The sequence below is a fragment of the Clarias gariepinus genome, chromosome 24, assembly GCF_024256425.1.
Source record: "Clarias gariepinus isolate MV-2021 ecotype Netherlands chromosome 24, CGAR_prim_01v2, whole genome shotgun sequence".
Lineage (NCBI taxonomy): Eukaryota > Metazoa > Chordata > Actinopteri > Siluriformes > Clariidae > Clarias > Clarias gariepinus.
This window is the reverse complement of record NC_071123.1, coordinates 1,172,234-1,189,319: the sequence shown is the minus strand read 5'-3', so window position 1 is coordinate 1,189,319 and position 17,086 is coordinate 1,172,234. Positions and strand designations below refer to the sequence as shown.

General features: G+C 40.5%; 1 protein-coding gene across 1 annotated transcript; it reads left to right on the top strand.

Moving 5' to 3' along the window:
- The first annotated feature begins 3,827 nt into the window (after positions 1 to 3,827).
- zgc:175280 (cationic amino acid transporter 2 family protein) lies at positions 3,828 to 17,078 on the top strand. Its single transcript, XM_053485990.1, has 12 exons — positions 3,828 to 3,897; positions 5,169 to 5,539; positions 6,465 to 6,620; positions 7,092 to 7,254; positions 7,486 to 7,619; positions 9,767 to 9,989; positions 11,017 to 11,153; positions 11,545 to 11,647; positions 12,146 to 12,261; positions 13,494 to 13,660; positions 13,744 to 13,852; positions 16,382 to 17,078. The coding sequence occupies exons 2-12, from the start codon at positions 5,170 to 5,172 to the stop codon at positions 16,528 to 16,530; spliced, it is 1,827 nt and encodes a 608-aa protein (XP_053341965.1). The 5' UTR covers positions 3,828 to 3,897; position 5,169; the 3' UTR covers positions 16,531 to 17,078.
- The last annotated feature ends 8 nt before the right edge of the window (positions 17,079 to 17,086 follow it).

Here is a 17,086-nt window from a genome sequence, read left to right as displayed (position 1 = left end):
TTTGCATGTCTTTGACAATGCATAGAAACAATAGATAAATTTCACTCCACTAGTTAGCGCGCTAATAAACTGGTTCTGTCGTGCATGAGGAGCAAAGGACAAGAGAGCGCGCAATAAACCTTCAGCTCCACTGGTCTGGTGTGAAATGTAATGAAAATGGAAGTTGCTCATAGTGATCAAAGTTACAAACCACTTTTCTGGGCTTTTTTTTTTTTTTAAAAAAAGAAAGAAAATATTAAATATTCCATCCTGTTCATTCTCTTTACATAACTAATAGTGCAGAACCAGAACCAGAACCAGAACTAGGCCCAGCTTAAACAGAAGAATTTGCTGTTAGAGTTACTAAAACCACATTGGTATTGAACTTCTACTTGTTTTCTATAACTTGCAGCTCTGGTGTGGCGTAAGAGGAATAAAACACTGTCCTGTTATTGGAAGACATTTAACTTCAGAGTGATCACAGCTTCATTTATTACATGGAGTCTTTTTGTCTGGTTTGCTATTTTCAGCTGCCCTTTACCTCCTCGCTGCTTATCAGCTCCATCCATTTTACAGCTCCTTACATTCCCTTAATGAATAATCTATTAGTCCGAAACAACAGACATCACAGCGGAGCTGCTTAAACCGCCTAGCACACGGAATGTGTGTGTGTGTGTGTGTGTGTGTGTGTGTGTGGTTATTAATCATCTGCTCAGTCATTTCTAACTCTTAATAACTAAGGAGAGTAAACACATTACACACAAGCAGCCTCATCATTTCCTCTGTGGGATCTGAGATGTGTGTGTGTGTGTGTGTGTGTGTGTGGGTCACTGCAGGGTTTACTGCTATTAAAATGCTCTCACACTGAAGGATGTTAGGAACTGGAGGAAGTAATGGCTCCATGATAAGATAATGAAGACGTCAGACAAATCATCTACAAATCTTCATCTTGATGTACAGTATAATGTTTTACACTAATCGACCATAACAATAAAACCACCTTGGTTTTGGGTCCCCCATGTGCCATCAGAGTGGCTCCTCAGGGCCTCTAGGGCGCGCTATAGTGTCTGGCACCAGGACATTAGCAGGAGATCCCTTGGATGCTGGATCGGGTTTGTTTGTCTGGGGTATCACATGGGCGCTGGATCGGATTGGGTTCTGGGAGTCTGCAGGCCGGGTCGGGGGGCCTTGGGCTCTTTGCCTGGTGGGCTCCGCGTGCGGCGTCTGTGATACACTGGGTGTTCTGGTGTCTTCCTTTTGTGTCCAGCATTGACTTTTTTCAGTGATTTGTGCTGCATTGGCTTTTCTCTGGGGTCGGACCGGACGGGCTGGACTTCGGTCCCCGCAGACATGGGTGAGACAAGACAGAAAGGCAGACAGAATAATGGAGGAAAGAAGAGGAACGAGGAGAAAAGCAGAACATAATAAGAGAGAAAGAGTGATAGAAAGCAGGGAGGAAAGGACTAAAGGTGGAATGAGTTATGAAGAGAAAGGAAGTGAGAAGAGATAATAAAAAGGGAAGAAGGGAGAAGATAAGGGGCGCTGAATGACGTTGGTGGAGGGGTGGGACGGTCCACACGCGCACCTGCCCGGCAAATCTGCTGATTGGTCACCTGCAAATCCCCTTATGACATCATCAATCTGGAATCCATCTGGTTGAAACTAAAATTCCAGAACATCCAAGAACAATCCAAGACAAGCGTATTTTTTATTTCATTTATTCTTCTCAATAATTCCCACAAAATCGATGACATCATTACTTTGGATAAAGCAGATTTCATCATACAGTTTCACCTTTAACCCCAAGAAATCACTGCAAATATTCCAAAACCAATGCCTGTCCTGAAACATGACCAAAAAAAAAACAAGCTTGTGATCTAATAATCAACGGCTCACGGGTTCGTTGGTCTGATGAGCAGCGGGGTCATGACCTTTCATTAAAAGGGGCTGAGTGTGACTAGCGGTTCGACCTTTAATCTGTCGTCAGCATTTTTTAAAGCAGCGGCTTTGCCTTGTTCAGCAGAAGTTCACCACTTCCTGCCATCTCACACATCCAGCAACACAGGGAGGATTAACGGTCCGTTCTGAACTCTGATTGGTCAGCGTGTATTGATCAAGGGGTTTGGATTAATGCACATGTCCCTGATTCCTTATCTTTTCTCCAAAATATTTGATATGAAGCAGTCGTTTAATGTATGGAAGGAGCCTCCAGTGTCAGCACTTTCAGCTTTAAAAATTAGCCTAAGGAAGTGAAGAGCGACTCTGCTCCATCCCACATCCATCACTGGAGTGTCTCACGCCGTACTTACTCTACCAGGAAACGAAGGGGGGAAACGGGAAATAGTTCTGCTGATAGCAGCGTGCCGCGGCGCCGATTCGAGAAAGTATTAAAGACCCGAGGTGGCGGGTCGCAGGACGATGTGCGCAGGGCGTTCTCGCGCATATTAAGACTATAAAGTCATTAACATTATGGTGCTTGTAGGGTTTCAGGCTCGTTGCTGGTTTACAGCCAATAAAGGAGTGGATTCTTAAAGCCATTTTCTTTAGTTGTGATAATGATCTCGTGATTCAGTCTCCTTACTGCGAACCAAACAGATTAATTATTAATGTTTAATAAAGTGAACTTGGCTGTCTGGAGACTGTCAGTTTGTCCCATCAGCAGAATCCCGCTCACTCGGTGTGGACATCTAATCTGATATCTGATTACCGTAGATAATTAGACAAACATATTTTACTGCTTATCAGTTTTACGTCATGTAACACACACCCACCCACACACACACCCACACACACACACACACACACTGCTGTAAAGAGACAATACCTTAAATTTGCTTTAAAGACGATTGACTTGATTGGCTGCTGTGAAGGAACTAAAAGACTGTGGGAGTGTGTGCGGCTTTACTAACTAAGGGATGCACGAGATGAGATACACACACCGTGTGTGTGGGAAGCTGTTGTGTTCGTCCATTCCGTTTCCCTAAACCATCCGGACTAACGACTTTGCAGATAAATGTTTCATACTGACGTTCACTGACGAGCCCTTATTACCATCATGGGCAAGTTTAGATTTCATAAAGTCGCCCTAATAATTATATTTAATCTGCACAAGTATTTTATTCACTGCCGAGTTTTTTTTTTTTTTTTTAATAGATACCGTCAGATTGTCCTTAAAGCTAAGCAAACACACTCACCGCAGTTAGCAATGAGCTAAAATCCAGCATTCCTGAATAATCTGCACTCACATCCTTGACATGACATCATAACCTTCCTAAAGGGCAGAGTACAGAGATTTAAACACAAACCTGTGTGAGTAAAACAAACCCATAAAAATGAGTCTAACGGTCCAGAGATTCGAGCTTTTACGTTACATTTATGGCATTTGGCAGACGCTCTTATCCAGAGCAACTTACACACCTTGCTCAGGGGCCCAACACTGGCAACCTAGTGGTGCTGGGGTTCGAACCTAGGACCTTTCAACCAGGAGTCCTCAAACATAAAGAGCACAAACACACATCCAAATGCAAAACAGTTCTGGGATTTGAACCTACAACCTTACACGCAAACACACAAGTCCAACAGTTTTAAGGTTAGAACACGAGAACGGCAAGAGACGTTGGTTCCATTCCTAATCGTCTTTGTGTGCGTGTGTGTGTGTGTGTGTGTGTGTGTGTGTGTGTAGGTGTGAAGTAGAGGAACTTGTCCACGTTCCCAGAAATCACATATTCCTCCTAAATGTAACAGAATCTGTCAAAAGCTCCATGTGAACGTTTGAAACACGTGAGTCGAGACAGGAGGGGCCAAGAAAGATGGACTGTAGTTGAATCAAGACAACACACACACACACACACGCAGACACACAGACACACACACGGACACACCTTTAGACGCTGCCCACACTGCACTCTGAGCCCTCAGGTAAGACTCCTACAGCTTCACCACTCACCGCAAACGGACTGGGTTTATTATAAAGTTTATAAATCTATAAACGATATTAAACGGATCTGTTTGATGAATTCTGAGATTTGGTTTTAATGTGAGAGTTAAATCAACATTATTGATTATAAGTGATTATAAGACTATGGGAAGAATGATCTGTTTAATACGAAAACTGAGACATAACAGAAAAGGAAGAGAACAGAAAAGATGAAATGTGCAGCATTTATCATTTGTTTTTTAAATAAATTAAAAACAGAAATTAAACACATAAAATAATTCTCTTAATTGTTTTTTTTTGTTTAACTGTTAAATTGATTGTGGTAATCAAAAACAGACAAACAGTTTCCAGTAAAACTATTTGCTTCAAAAATATTTTTAGAAAGTAAAAAGTAAACAAAAAAAAAGACATGAAATCAGACAAAATTAAAAAATCTAATCTATTTTTTTAATGTTACTGTTAATCAATTACTTAAAATATTATGTGTATTTTAATATGAAGTTAATATGAAAGAATAAACTGTTCATTAACAGTAAGATAGCGAGATAGGGCAGATTTATTTCTCATTTTTATTTATGTAAATTAATCAGAAATTTTATTAAAGGTATTCTAATCTTTAATCCACACACACTATTCAGTTATCAGTTTTATTACCACCTCTATATCCCTGTAATCAACTTCCATGAATCTTCTCCCAGTCGCAATCTAGATTTGTGTGTGTGTGTGTGTGTGTGTGTGTGTGTGTAGGACAGGCGGACGACGCCCTGCTCGTCTCTGACATCAGACTTCACACGATTTACACTTTATTCCACTGTATTCTCCGAAAGAGAAGTAAAAACTACAGTAAAGGCTTTTCTCTATCAGATCAGATAACGGCTGGGGCGCTGCTGCTACGTGTCTCACATTTGCTCGTTCTTACTTTTATCTGTTGCATGTCACATAAAATCAAAGTCTGTCAGGCATCCAGCTGAATTCATCACTGAACTATTATTCTGAGATTCAGAAGTAACCATGGCGATCTCGAAAACCGCTGTACTTGTCCGTATGGCTAATGGCCATTTATTTGACTTTGAGTTTAAAATCTGACATCTGAAGAGCCAACAAAACAACAACATTGACACAATTACCTTAAATGTATTATTTCAACTCATTCCAAAGTTTGATTTTCTCTCTGCTAATCTCTAAATGAGTCATTTATTGACTTATTATTATTGATTTATTGAATGAAACATCAATTTCTTCTTCTTCCCAGGATGGGTTGCTCAAAGCTGCTCTCCTTCCTGAAGAGCCTGTCCCGGGTGAAGCCCCTGGAGCCGGATGGCGAGAGCTCCAATTTCAGGCGCTGTTTGACCACGCTGGACCTGGTGGCGCTGGGTGTGGGAAGCACTCTGGGCGCTGGCGTCTACGTGCTCTCAGGCGAGGTGGCGCGCACCGTATCCGGCCCCAGCATCATCATCTCCTTCTTCATCGCCGCCGTGGCATCGGTATTTGCTGGGCTGTGTTACGCTGAGTTTGGCGCCCGTGTGCCCAAAACGGGTTCTGCGTATCTGTACAGCTACGTGACTGTGGGTGAAGTGTGGGCCTTTATTACTGGATGGAACCTGCTGCTGTCCTACGTCATAGGCAAGAAAACTCAACACATGAGGTTTAGATTCAGATTGAAACAAAAAAGTGGTTCAAAAAATAACATCTAAATATATCACTATATTAATTCATTTATTATTAAGGTCCATTTGAGCCTAGTCCATTATATCTGCTCGAGGAACATAGCCATAGAGTCTTGACCTGGAAATCCTGTCATATAGGAACTAAAGGCATCGGCACTAGGAAGCTGTTACATGGGAAGCTTTGGGTGCAGTGGTGGCTCTGGGTTACTGACCAGATAGTCAGTGGTTCAAGGCCCACCTTCACCCATCTGCCACTGGTGAGCGCTTAACCCTGTCTGCTCCAGGGTGTGTCTAGTGAGACAGATGATTTTACTGTAGTTTCAGTTGGACCTTGGGCCGGTGCAGTAACACACCATTCAGTAAACAGAACAACATTATTGGTTTTAGATTTAACAATATATGTAAAAAACCATAAAATCAGTAATCAATACATTCATGATATGATTGAAAAAAGTGTCTTCGATTGTTTATTGATACCTCTGCACACCGCCCTTCCTCGCCACCCCTTCGTCACCCTGTGCAAAAATTTCCAGATCCACCTCTGCTAGGGGAACAGAACTTCACTGGGGAAACAGAACCCTGAAAAGATAGGATTCCAGATCCTGGAAATACAAGGAAGTGAGATGATAGAGTTCTGAAAAACTATTAAGTACACGGACCACAGCCAAATAACGGTAGAAGATGAGAGACCTGGGAACACGTGCATGTTGGGATGAAGACGTATAACACTGGGAATAGTGTTCAATAATCACCTATAAAAACAGTACCCAGGCAACCTGGCCAGCACAGATCATTCGCCACTATAAATAACCGTGTGTACATGGCGAGTGGACTTGTCTTCTGATTGTGTGCCGGTTTTATAACATGCCGTATTTATGCAGGTACTTCCAGCGTTGCCCGGGCCTGGAGCGGAACGTTTGATGACCTCATCGGGAAAGTCATCGATTCTTTTTTGAGGGAAAAGGTAGCCATGAACTTACCTGGTCTCGCTCCGTACCCAGACTTCTTTTCAGCAGCACTTATCCTAATCCTGGCAGGTAAGTTAGACCGTGGCTCAGAAGTTCCTAAAGTTTGCACAGCCATAGAAATGCAGATCAACAACCCAGCAACCAAAACAGACAGTTTCCACTAAAACTATTTGCTTCAAAAATATTTTTAGAAAGTAAAAAGTAAACCAAAAAAAGACATGAAATCAGACAAAATTTAAAAATCAAATCTATTTTTTTATGTTACTGTTAATCAATTACTTAAAATATTATATGTATTTTAGAATATTGTATGTTTAAAAGCAAATAAATTTTGAAAAACTTAAAAAAAATGAGTTTTGTCTCAGTTTTCCCAATAAACTGTAAATTTTCCATTTTTTAAGTTTCTAAGTAAAAATGAAATATAAATGTGATAGATTTTAAATATAACTATTTTCTATTAGAATGATTGTTATCATCATTAGTAGTAATAGTATGTGTAAATTTGCATTGTTTATATTTCTGATCCTAAATCTTCCCCAGGGATCCTTGCCTTCGGAGTGAAGGAGTCAGCGATGGTCAACAAGATCTTCACGGCTGTGAACATCCTCGTGCTGCTGTTCGTCATCATCGCTGGGTTTATTAAAGGTGACTTAAAGAACTGGCAGATAACGGAGGAGGACATCTTCAACACCACCATATCCATGTAAGTCCCGTTATGACCCAGAGAACTGCGATGGCTTTTTCTTTAATAGCTTTAGTTGTTGGTTTTGGGTACAGTTCAGTGCAAAAGTTTGCATCCCCTTTGGGACAGAATGAAGCATGCAAAGTATATAATTAATATATTCGGCGTTTTCCCCTATCCAGAAACCATGTTTTAAACAGAGAAAATCCAACTACGATTAAACTGATTTTCTTTTTATCTTACAATGAACAGAAACCCAAACAGCACCACTGGTAATTCCAATTACGGGATCGGAGGATTTTTTCCCTTTGGATTTGAAGGAACGTTGGCCGGGGCTGCGACCTGCTTCTACGCTTTTGTGGGATTCGATTGTATCGCCACTACAGGTGCATGACTTATTAGACATCTGTGTGTGTGTGTGTGTGTGTGTGTTTATCAGTTTAGCATTGTGACAATCTAGAAATGGATTGTTTTATTGTAATTTTTTTTTTCGATTTTTACTTTTACAAGGTTATAAATAAAAAGATTAAGCCAAAGTGTCATGGAGTAAAGGCAATTCCTCGGCAATGTAAAGGCAATGTGATAATCCTACTGATGGTAACTTTTGGCTTAAAATACAAGTTTGCATAAATATGCAGGTTTTAAAGAAAAAATATTAAAGTCCTATAAGAAAACTGTTTTTTAAATTATAATATATTCTATGAGTTGTGCAAGGTGGCGTAGTGGTTATCCCTGTCGCCTTGCACACGCAGGGTCCAGGTTTGTATGGAGTTCGCATGTCCTTCCTGTGCTTGGTGGGTTTCCTCTGAGCTCTCCAGTTTCCTCCGGGAGTCCAAAGACATGCAGATTAGTCTAATTCGAGTGTGTGTATGTGTGTACCGTGTGATGGATTGGCACCGTGTTTAGGATGTACCCCGTCTCATGCCCTAAGTCCCCTGAGATAGGCTCCAGACCCTGCAAGTCATAAACAGGATAAAGCGGTATATAGATGATGAGTGAGGGAGTGAGGGAGGGAGTGAGTGAGTGAAGGAGTGAGTGAGAAAGTGAGTGAGTGAATGAGTGAGAGAGTGAGTGAGTGAGGGAGGGAGTGTGGGAGTGAGGAAGTAAGTGAGTGAGTGAGGGAGGGAGTGAGAAAGTGAGTGTGGGAGTGAGGAAGTAAGTGAGTGAGTGAGGGAGTGAGTAAGTGAGTGAATGAGTGAGTGAGTGAGTGAGTGAGTAAATGAGTGAGTGAGCGAGGGAGTGAGTGAGGGAGTGAGTAAGTGAGTGAGGCAGTGAGTGAGTAAGTGAGTAAGTAAGTGAGGGAGTGAGTGAGTGAGTAAGTGAGTGAGGGAGGGAGGGAGTGAGGGAGTGAGTGAGTTAGGGAGTGAGGAAGTGAGTGAGGGAGTGAGGAAGTGAGTGAGTGAGTGAGGGAGTGAGTGAGTGAGGGAGTAAGTGAGGGAGTGAGTGAGTGAATGAGTGAGAGAGTGAGTGAGTGAGGGAGTGAGTGTGGGAGTGAGGAAGTAAGTGAGTGAGTGAGTGAGTGAGGGAGGGAGGGAGAAAGTGAGTGAGGGAGTGAGTGAGGGAGTGAGTGAGTAAGTGAGTGTGGGAGTGAGGAAGTAAGTGAGTGAGTGAGTGAGTGAGTGAGGGAGGGAGGGAGTGAGGGAGTGAGTGTGGGAGTGAGGAAGTAAGTGAGTGAGTGAGTGAGTGAGTGAGGGAGGGAGGGAGAAAGTGAGTGAGGGAGTGAGTGAGGGAGTGAGTGAGGGAGTGAGTGTGGGAGTGAGGAAGTAAGTGAGTGAGTGAGTGAGTGAGTGAGTGAGGGAGGGAGGGAGAAAGTGAGTGAGGGAGTGAGTGAGGGAGTGAGTGAGTGTGGGAGTGAGGAAGTAAGGGAGTGAGTGAGTGAATGAGTGAGAGAGTGAGTGAGTGAGGGAGTGAGTGTGGGAGTGAGGAAGTAAGTGAGTGAGTGAGTGAGTGAGGGAGGGAGGGAGGGAGAAAGTGAGTGAGGGAGTGAGTGAGGGAGTGAGTGAGGGAGTGAGTGTGGGAGTGAGGAAGTAAGTGAGTGAGTGAGTGAGTGAGTGAGGGAGGGAGGGAGAAAGTGAGTGAGGGAGTGAGTGAGGGAGTGAGTGAGTAAGTGAGTGAATGAGTGAGTGAGTGAGTGAGTGAGTAAATGAGTGAGTGAGCGAGGGAGTGAGTGAGGGAGTGAGTAAGTGAGTGAGTGAATAAGTGAGTAAGTAAGTGAGGGAGTGAGTGAGTGAGTAAGTGAGTGAGGGAGGGAGTGAGGGAGTGAGTGAGTTAGGGAGTAAGAGTGAGGGAGTGAGGGAGTGAGTAAGTGATTGAGTGAGTGAGTGAGTAAGTGAGTAAGTAAGTGAGGGAGTGAGTGAGTGAGTAAGTGAGTGAATGAGTGAGTGTGTGTATGTTCTATGACAATACATGAAGTTTGAGTTGTAGAGAACTAGACACCATCTGATTCTCTTTTGTACCTATACAGCATTTGTTTTATTCTTTTCACTCTAAGACGGCAGCCTTGCCGTTACTCACTCCGGATCTTCCATTCTAGGTGAGGAGGTTCGCAACCCTCAGAAGTCCATCCCTGTGGGTATCGTGGCGTCGCTCCTGATCTGTTTTCTAGCTTACTTTGGTGTTTCGGCTGCTCTCACGCTCATGATGCCGTACTACAGGCTGAGCATCCAGAGTCCTCTCCCTGATGCCTTCGCATACGTGGGCTGGGAGCCGGCGAAGTACGCCGTGGCCGTCGGCTCTCTGTGCGCGCTCTCTACGAGGTGGGACGCTCTCTCGCTCTGTGCTCTACCAGACCCCGGCTCATCTCTTTCCACTTTTCCTTTAATAAGATTACAAATGCTTAAAATCTCTGATCTACCTTTCATTCATTATCAAATTCATAGACATGTGGAGCAAAGGTCGTCCACATGCTTGTAACGTGTGTGTGTGTGGGCGGGTGTGTGGGCGGGTGTGTGCACTTAAAGACGATGGACCTAATCATCTGTGTAACATGAATATGATTTTAAATGGGTCATTTCGGCTCCCAACATGGTTTAAGACATAACACGGGGCCATAGTTCACCTCGTTATCACTTTCTCAAATGACGAAATGAATTACGCAGGCGGACAGATGGGGTTTGATGTGTTTGGTGATGAAGCTGAAACCCATTAAAGCTACGATAAATCCAAATCCAATGTAAAAAAATATATATAGTCGAGGAACCTGAATAAATAAACAACCAAGTGTTAAACATTTACTAGATTTAATGGTTAATGCTGCACTTCCAAGAATTTATTTTCTCAAAAATAAAAAGATATGGCTAAAAAAAAAAACTGTACATTTCCTTGTGGTGGTGACAATGTTGTCCAATTATTAGAATTGATCACAGCTGGAAGTGTTTCGGTGTTACACTCTAAACAAACACGCACCTCTCTAAAGTACCAAAGGTGTCCATTTCCATCAACACGGAATGGTACCTCGGGAACTAATGAGCAACAGTTATCACAATACAAAACTCTAACTCTAACTGGAAATGCCTGTAAAATATATAATAATGAGTAAACTATAAAACCAACAGCTTTTGACGTTTTACTACTTTTTGTAAAGTTTCATCATGATCATCTTCATCACTTTCAGCTTTTACGGACACAGTTTCAGCAGCCGGATCCATAGCAACCTGTAAACACTATACAGTACATCCTTGTCTATGATTTGATGTGAATATTAACATTTGGAGCGAGGAGTAATAATTATTTTTTGATAAAGTATTTTTGTAATTGTTAAATAATAAATGCATCTTGTGCCAGTTTGCTGGGCGCGATGTTCCCGATGCCACGTGTCCTGTTTGCCATGGCCCGGGACGGACTTCTCTTTAAATTCCTGAGTCAAATCAGCTCCAGGCAGAGTCCCGTCTACGCCACGCTGGCATCAGGAATAGTGGCAGGTAAGGTAGCAAAAAACACACCTGATGTTACATTTAAAATTAACGGAAATTCCATGGAAATGTAATGAAAAAGGATAATCTTTCTATGAAAGTGCACTGCATTCATAAAGGAAAGTCACACTGTAAGTCAACAGATCAACAAATGATTGACACATGATTCTTTTTCCTTTGTGCGTCTGGATTTTAAAAAAAGGAAAGACTGAACCACAGTAATCAGTGCAGGTGCATCAGATGAACCGGACTGTTATACATTATTATTATTAGTAGTAGTAGTACAGCATTATCATAAAAACATTATTCTTATTACATCATCATATTACATCACACAAAGCACCTGAAAATAGTGTAAATAAAAAGTGCTGATCTGACACAAATGCATGTTGTTTTGCAGCCATCATGGCCCTTCTGTTCGATCTAAAAGCTCTGGTGGACATGATGTCTATCGGCACACTGTTTGCCTACACGCTGGTGGCTATCTGCATCCTCTTCCTCAGGTACACCAGTAATCATAGATGGTCCTCATTTTGCCGCTCCACTCTTCATCTAACTTCAACCTCCCTCTAACTGTATTATGCAGTGTATAAAAATACTGTATAGAGGCAGCATGGTGGCCTTGCATGCTGAATCTGAGTTAAGGGTTCGTGCACATGGAGATTGCGTGTTGTGTGTGTGTGTGTGTGTGTGAGTGAGAGAGAGAGAGAGAGATGCCTTACATGTGATAAAGCAGTATGGAAGATGAGTAAATGAAAATCAGCACATGAATGAATAACTGTATTTAATGAAGAATGACATCATACTTTTGATCCATTCAGAGTTAAATTTAATATTGTTTTTGTTGTCAGAAAACTTAACGCTACAGCTTTACCTTTGTTACAAAATGCTGAGACTGGAGAGTCCTTCCAAACTTCATCATATCAACATATATATATATATAAATAAACTTCACAACGAGCAGTGAATTAGTGTATACATTAACAATGTGTGTAACACAGATACCAGGGGGATCCAGACAAGCTGAACAAGGAGGGGAAGTGGAGTTTAATACGACCGCCATCTTCACCTACACGCACCAGCACTAAAGTCGTCTCCATACTGACCATCATCATCAGTGAGTCTCCTGTTTATAAGAATTCTGTTAAAAAGAAACTAATGGTTTATTTGTTCATCATATCCATCTGAGTGTAGGTATAATTGTGATTTTATTAAAAAGGAATAAAATTAATTCTCTTTTATTCACCTTACTGTAACCATGTGATTGTACTGTAAAATATATTGCATGTTTTTCCCATAAATATTTAAAAAATTAATTCTAAGCAATTTCAGACAAATCAGTAATATGTTTACCGAAAGACCTTTTTTGTAAAAGCACTTCTAGGCAAACGTGGGAAAAATAGTTAACGTTTCCATTGACTATACTGTAGCACTTCCTGGTGATGTCCAGGAAAACAAAAGAAGATACGGTTATAAAGTCAACATCATAAAGTATCTTTGTTGTCACTAAACAACCCGAGTATTTCAGCCATTATTTGTTATGCTGTTTTTTTGTAATATACATACTGTATATATGGTTGAGGATTTTTTATTAAGTAATGTATCCTTTTTTATTAAACACAAAATAGGCAATATGATGAACTGAATTTTAGTTTATTTTAGCCTACACAAACTACCCAAACAAGACAACAAAAAAGGTTCACACAGGCAAAGTAACAGCACACGACCACATGTTTGACTGATTGTTTTTGGTTGTTTCTATGAACAAAAAATTATTACAATATGCTCATTTTTAAAGGTTCCACATTTTTGTGATGTCACTCCCATATTCCAGCAGTGATAAAAATTTACACGCTATAAAAGTAATAATAACTTTTATTCTACCAGACATATCCAAAAACCCAGATGCAATGTTTGATGTCTGAAGCCACACCGTTAACACACACATTGGCGAGGTTTCCATATAAACCCATATCCCTTTTTTTTTTATTGTCATTGACCTATGGTGTGTCGCCGGATTCAGCGGATCTTCGCTGCTTTAAGTTAAAAAGAAACTCGACAACATTTATGGAACAATTACATCTTCTGTACAGCTACGTTAATAAGTACTGTATATGCTTAGCTTGTATGTTTTTTTAGCCAAATATTTAGGCTTGTGTGAATATGTTTGTGTGAATAGTTTGTTAGCAATAGGATACTCCATATCAAAGGAATAAAGCACAGGTATATACATTAAGTCCCTGTGAATGAGCTGTTACTGCAGAAATGATCGTAAACCCTGACCTGTGAATGAACTTGCAGCTGCACTGATCATTAGTTGATCTGTGTGTGTCTGTTTGTGTGTTTAAGTCATGTTGATAGTGGCTCTGAGTGTTATTCTGACGAAGGGGGTGGAGTCAGGCCTGGTGGGGACGTGGTGGATGATTCTGATCATCTGCATACTCGCACTGCTTTTACTCACCGCCATCATCATCATCTGGATACAGCCACAGAGCAGCAACAAGGCCTCCTTCATGGTGAGACTCTAATCTAGATCATCCATCACACTTTACTTACAACTTTCTACTGTGGCTAAAAAGCTAATACGTCCTGGGTGCAGGTTCCTCTCGTGCCAGTGCTTCCCATCCTCAGCACGTTTGTAAATATTTATTTGATGGTTCAGCTGGGAGGAGAGACATGGATCCGTTACGCAGTGTGGATGGCAATAGGTAAGACAAACAGTCCTGGCTCATTGTTAAACTTATTAAAATCCTCATTTACATCTTCATATGTTTTAATTCTGCTGGAATATTAACATTAAAATATGTCATTGTTTAATGTTTCATTTCATTAGCTTGTGGCTCTACACGTTTTGCAAATCTGCTATTGTTCATTCACAGCCATATTTGGCTTTACAGTGGAACCTTGGATTGCGTGAAGATTTTTTAATGAATTTTGACTTGGAAAATGAGCAAGTCTTGGTTTACGAGTGCCGAGTATCATGTATCACGCATGCGCTTCTTGTTTTGAGGCCTAGCGTCACGTGATCACAACTGAGCCAATGGTTTTTCTCTCTCTTGCGCTGTAGAATTGTGGGTAATTGTCTACCCTGCTGGGTCTTAGTGCGTCTCTTACTGGTATAATTACCATCCGTGCACGCGTGTACTGTTTACTATAACACTGTGACCACGTGTGTGTGTAAAACATATTTAATTTTGTATTTGTATGCGTGTATGTACAGCACGTGTGTACTGTTTATTATAACACACATGTGTGCGCAGGTATAAAGCAAAAGAAAGAAATCTTTTATTTCAAAATGAAAATCGTCTTTCGTGTGCAAATATCCCTGGATTTGCGTGTGTGTAATTTAGAGACTTTGCTGGCACCAATGTGGATCATTCGTGCTCTTTAGCCAATCAGATGTGACCTCACCATTCAACCAATCACAGCCCTCAAGTAGCTCAGCCTTTACACACTTTTTACACAATCTGAGTTAATTACAATGGAAATGAAGCTTTACCTACTTATAACAAGAACAGGATTCACGTCTTAGTTATTACTTTATTTCTTAATGTTTCATTAATGACTAAGAAATAATCGATTTATATCTTTATAAACACTTCACCATCATTTGATGTTTGTCACAGTTTTTCATTTTCAAATAAAGCAAATAAAACACTCAGCATAGTAAAAATAGCATGTGACTGACTATTGTCTTTACAATTTAAGTGGTCAATTGATCATTTATTATGACTTTCTAAACTGGTGTTTGGTCTGTTTGAACTTACAGTTACAGCAATAAACACATATAGCATATACGTATATTTAATTCCATTGTAATTAACTCAGATTGCGCAAAAGATGTGCAAAGCTAAGCTACTTGATTCGGGTTTTATGCATGTGAATTGGGATACGCATGTGTGCATCGTGTCTTTTGTGTGAATTATTAATGAGACTATTTTGCTTCCATACATTGGACCCATGCCCCTTCACACACACCCCTCCTCCTCTCGCCTTTACACACACACACACCCCCCTCCTTCTCTCGCCTTTACACCCCCCCCACACACACACCCCTTCTTCTCTCGCCTTTACACACACACACACACACACACACACCCCTTCTTCTCTCGCCTTTACACACACACACACCCCTTCTTCTCTCGCCTTTACACACACACACACAGCGCCTGCGTGCATAAACAGAAACACGTATCTGTCGGGATTTACTTTTACTTTTTTAAAGGTAAAGTGCAAAATTTGTTTTATTTTTAGTTTATATTTGGTGTTAATTATTTTTATGTTTTTTTTATTTTGGACTGTAAATGAATAATTTAAGTTTCTGTTATTTCTTATAGGGAAATTCGCTTTGATTTAAGTGTTTTGAAATACGAGCCCGCTTTCCAGGACGAATTATTATCCTAATTCAAGGTTACCCTGTATATTTTTATTAGTGGTCGAAAAGGCAACCAAAGCTAATAAAAATCCACCAGGGCAGGAATCACTCTGCCTCATGCTTGGAGGAGGAGCAGCAGAGAGAACAGTTACTAGGAGGGTTGCCAAGGTTGCTTTTACAATACACTAACGGCATTTGGCAGATGCCCTTATCCAGAGTGACATGCATAAAGGGGTTGCATTTTTTTGGGTGGCTGGTTAAATATACTCTGTGACTGCTGTGAGTAATCATAATCTAATACTTGACCACAAACAAAGAAACGCAAGGTGTTAATGTGGACAGTATTTCATTGTATTGTAATATATTTTATTATGAAAAGAAAGTGGAAATAATGGCTGGGGTAATGTATGATCAGAAGAAATGCACAGGGAAATGAAAAGAAAAAGGAGTCTCTCTTTTACAACGCTCAAATTGTTTGGGACAGTTTCAGGTCTTTTATGTGCTTTGTGAGATTTAGTTTGGCAGGAAATGTGGCTGAAACATGACAACCACACCTACTGTATTAAACAACTGCTGAATAAGCTAAAGATTATTAAACCATTTAAAAAGAGTAGCCAGACTGCAGACATTCATACGTAGGCAGCATTATAGATGACAGTGTAAGACAGGTGTACGAGGCTCTTTACTTCATTTTGTTTTAAGAAATCCGAGTGGAATTTGTCTGACATGATTCCTCAGACCATTGGATGGTTCATGTGATGTCTCTTCATTCATACATCCCAGAGTGAACTCAAGACATATATGTGATCATTTTTCTACCAGTGTTCTCAACAAACTATAACTCGAATAATCTGCCATTTAGGCATGCTGATCTATTTCTCCTACGGCGTCTGGCACAGCGTCCAGAAGAAACGTGACGAGTCCTGTGATCACGTCAAGCCGAAAACTCTCTGCGCTGAAACGGAGGAAAAGAAAGACGATGACGTTTTACCACGACAAACCAAGCTCTAAAGTTTCACCCCATCTCTTATTAATACTGAGCCTTATAAATACAGATATACAAAGACTTTGGAAGACTATGTGTGTGTGTGTTTAGCAGGATGTATGCATTAGTACAATTACTTTTACAAGACAGACCTTATTTTTATTGATTTGATTACGAAAATACGGCTTTATAGACATATTATTATTTATTTTATAGACTATGTATTGTACATGCTATATTCTGTGGCATGATTTAGTAGTTTAGCTGATAGAATACTGACTAAATGAATATCAGGATTGATAATCTTATCTTATCTAAAATGTAAGAAAGTGGCCAAATTTCATTCCTTCCTGTTTTTGGTTATGATATTTTGCATATGGGAATATCTAAACATTATCAGTGTTTTTCATTTGAAGATGTCAAGCAGATCATAAAGCAAAAAAAAAAGAAAACATATTTTAGGTTATATACTTTTTAGTTCTTTGTGGAAAGCTACCATTAAAGTTTTTCTTAGGGTATGATTTTTTAAGGTCATGTGTTATACTACTCTTTTATTGTATCTGTAATAAAAATGTATATTTT

What these genes read in the sequence shown, in the direction of transcription:
- zgc:175280 (XM_053485990.1), top strand. Translation starts at nt 5,170, where the DNA reads ATGGGTTGCTCAAAGCTGCTCTCCTTCCTGAAGAGCCTGTCCCGGGTG. An exon ending in CTGTGCGCGCTCTCTACGAG is followed by an intron (nt 9,990 to 11,016) that starts GTGGGACGCTCT and finishes ATCTTGTGCCAG; the next exon opens with TTTGCTGGGCGCGATGTTCC. An exon ending in CGCAGTGTGGATGGCAATAG is followed by an intron (nt 13,853 to 16,381) that starts GTAAGACAAACA and finishes TCTGCCATTTAG; the next exon opens with GCATGCTGATCTATTTCTCC.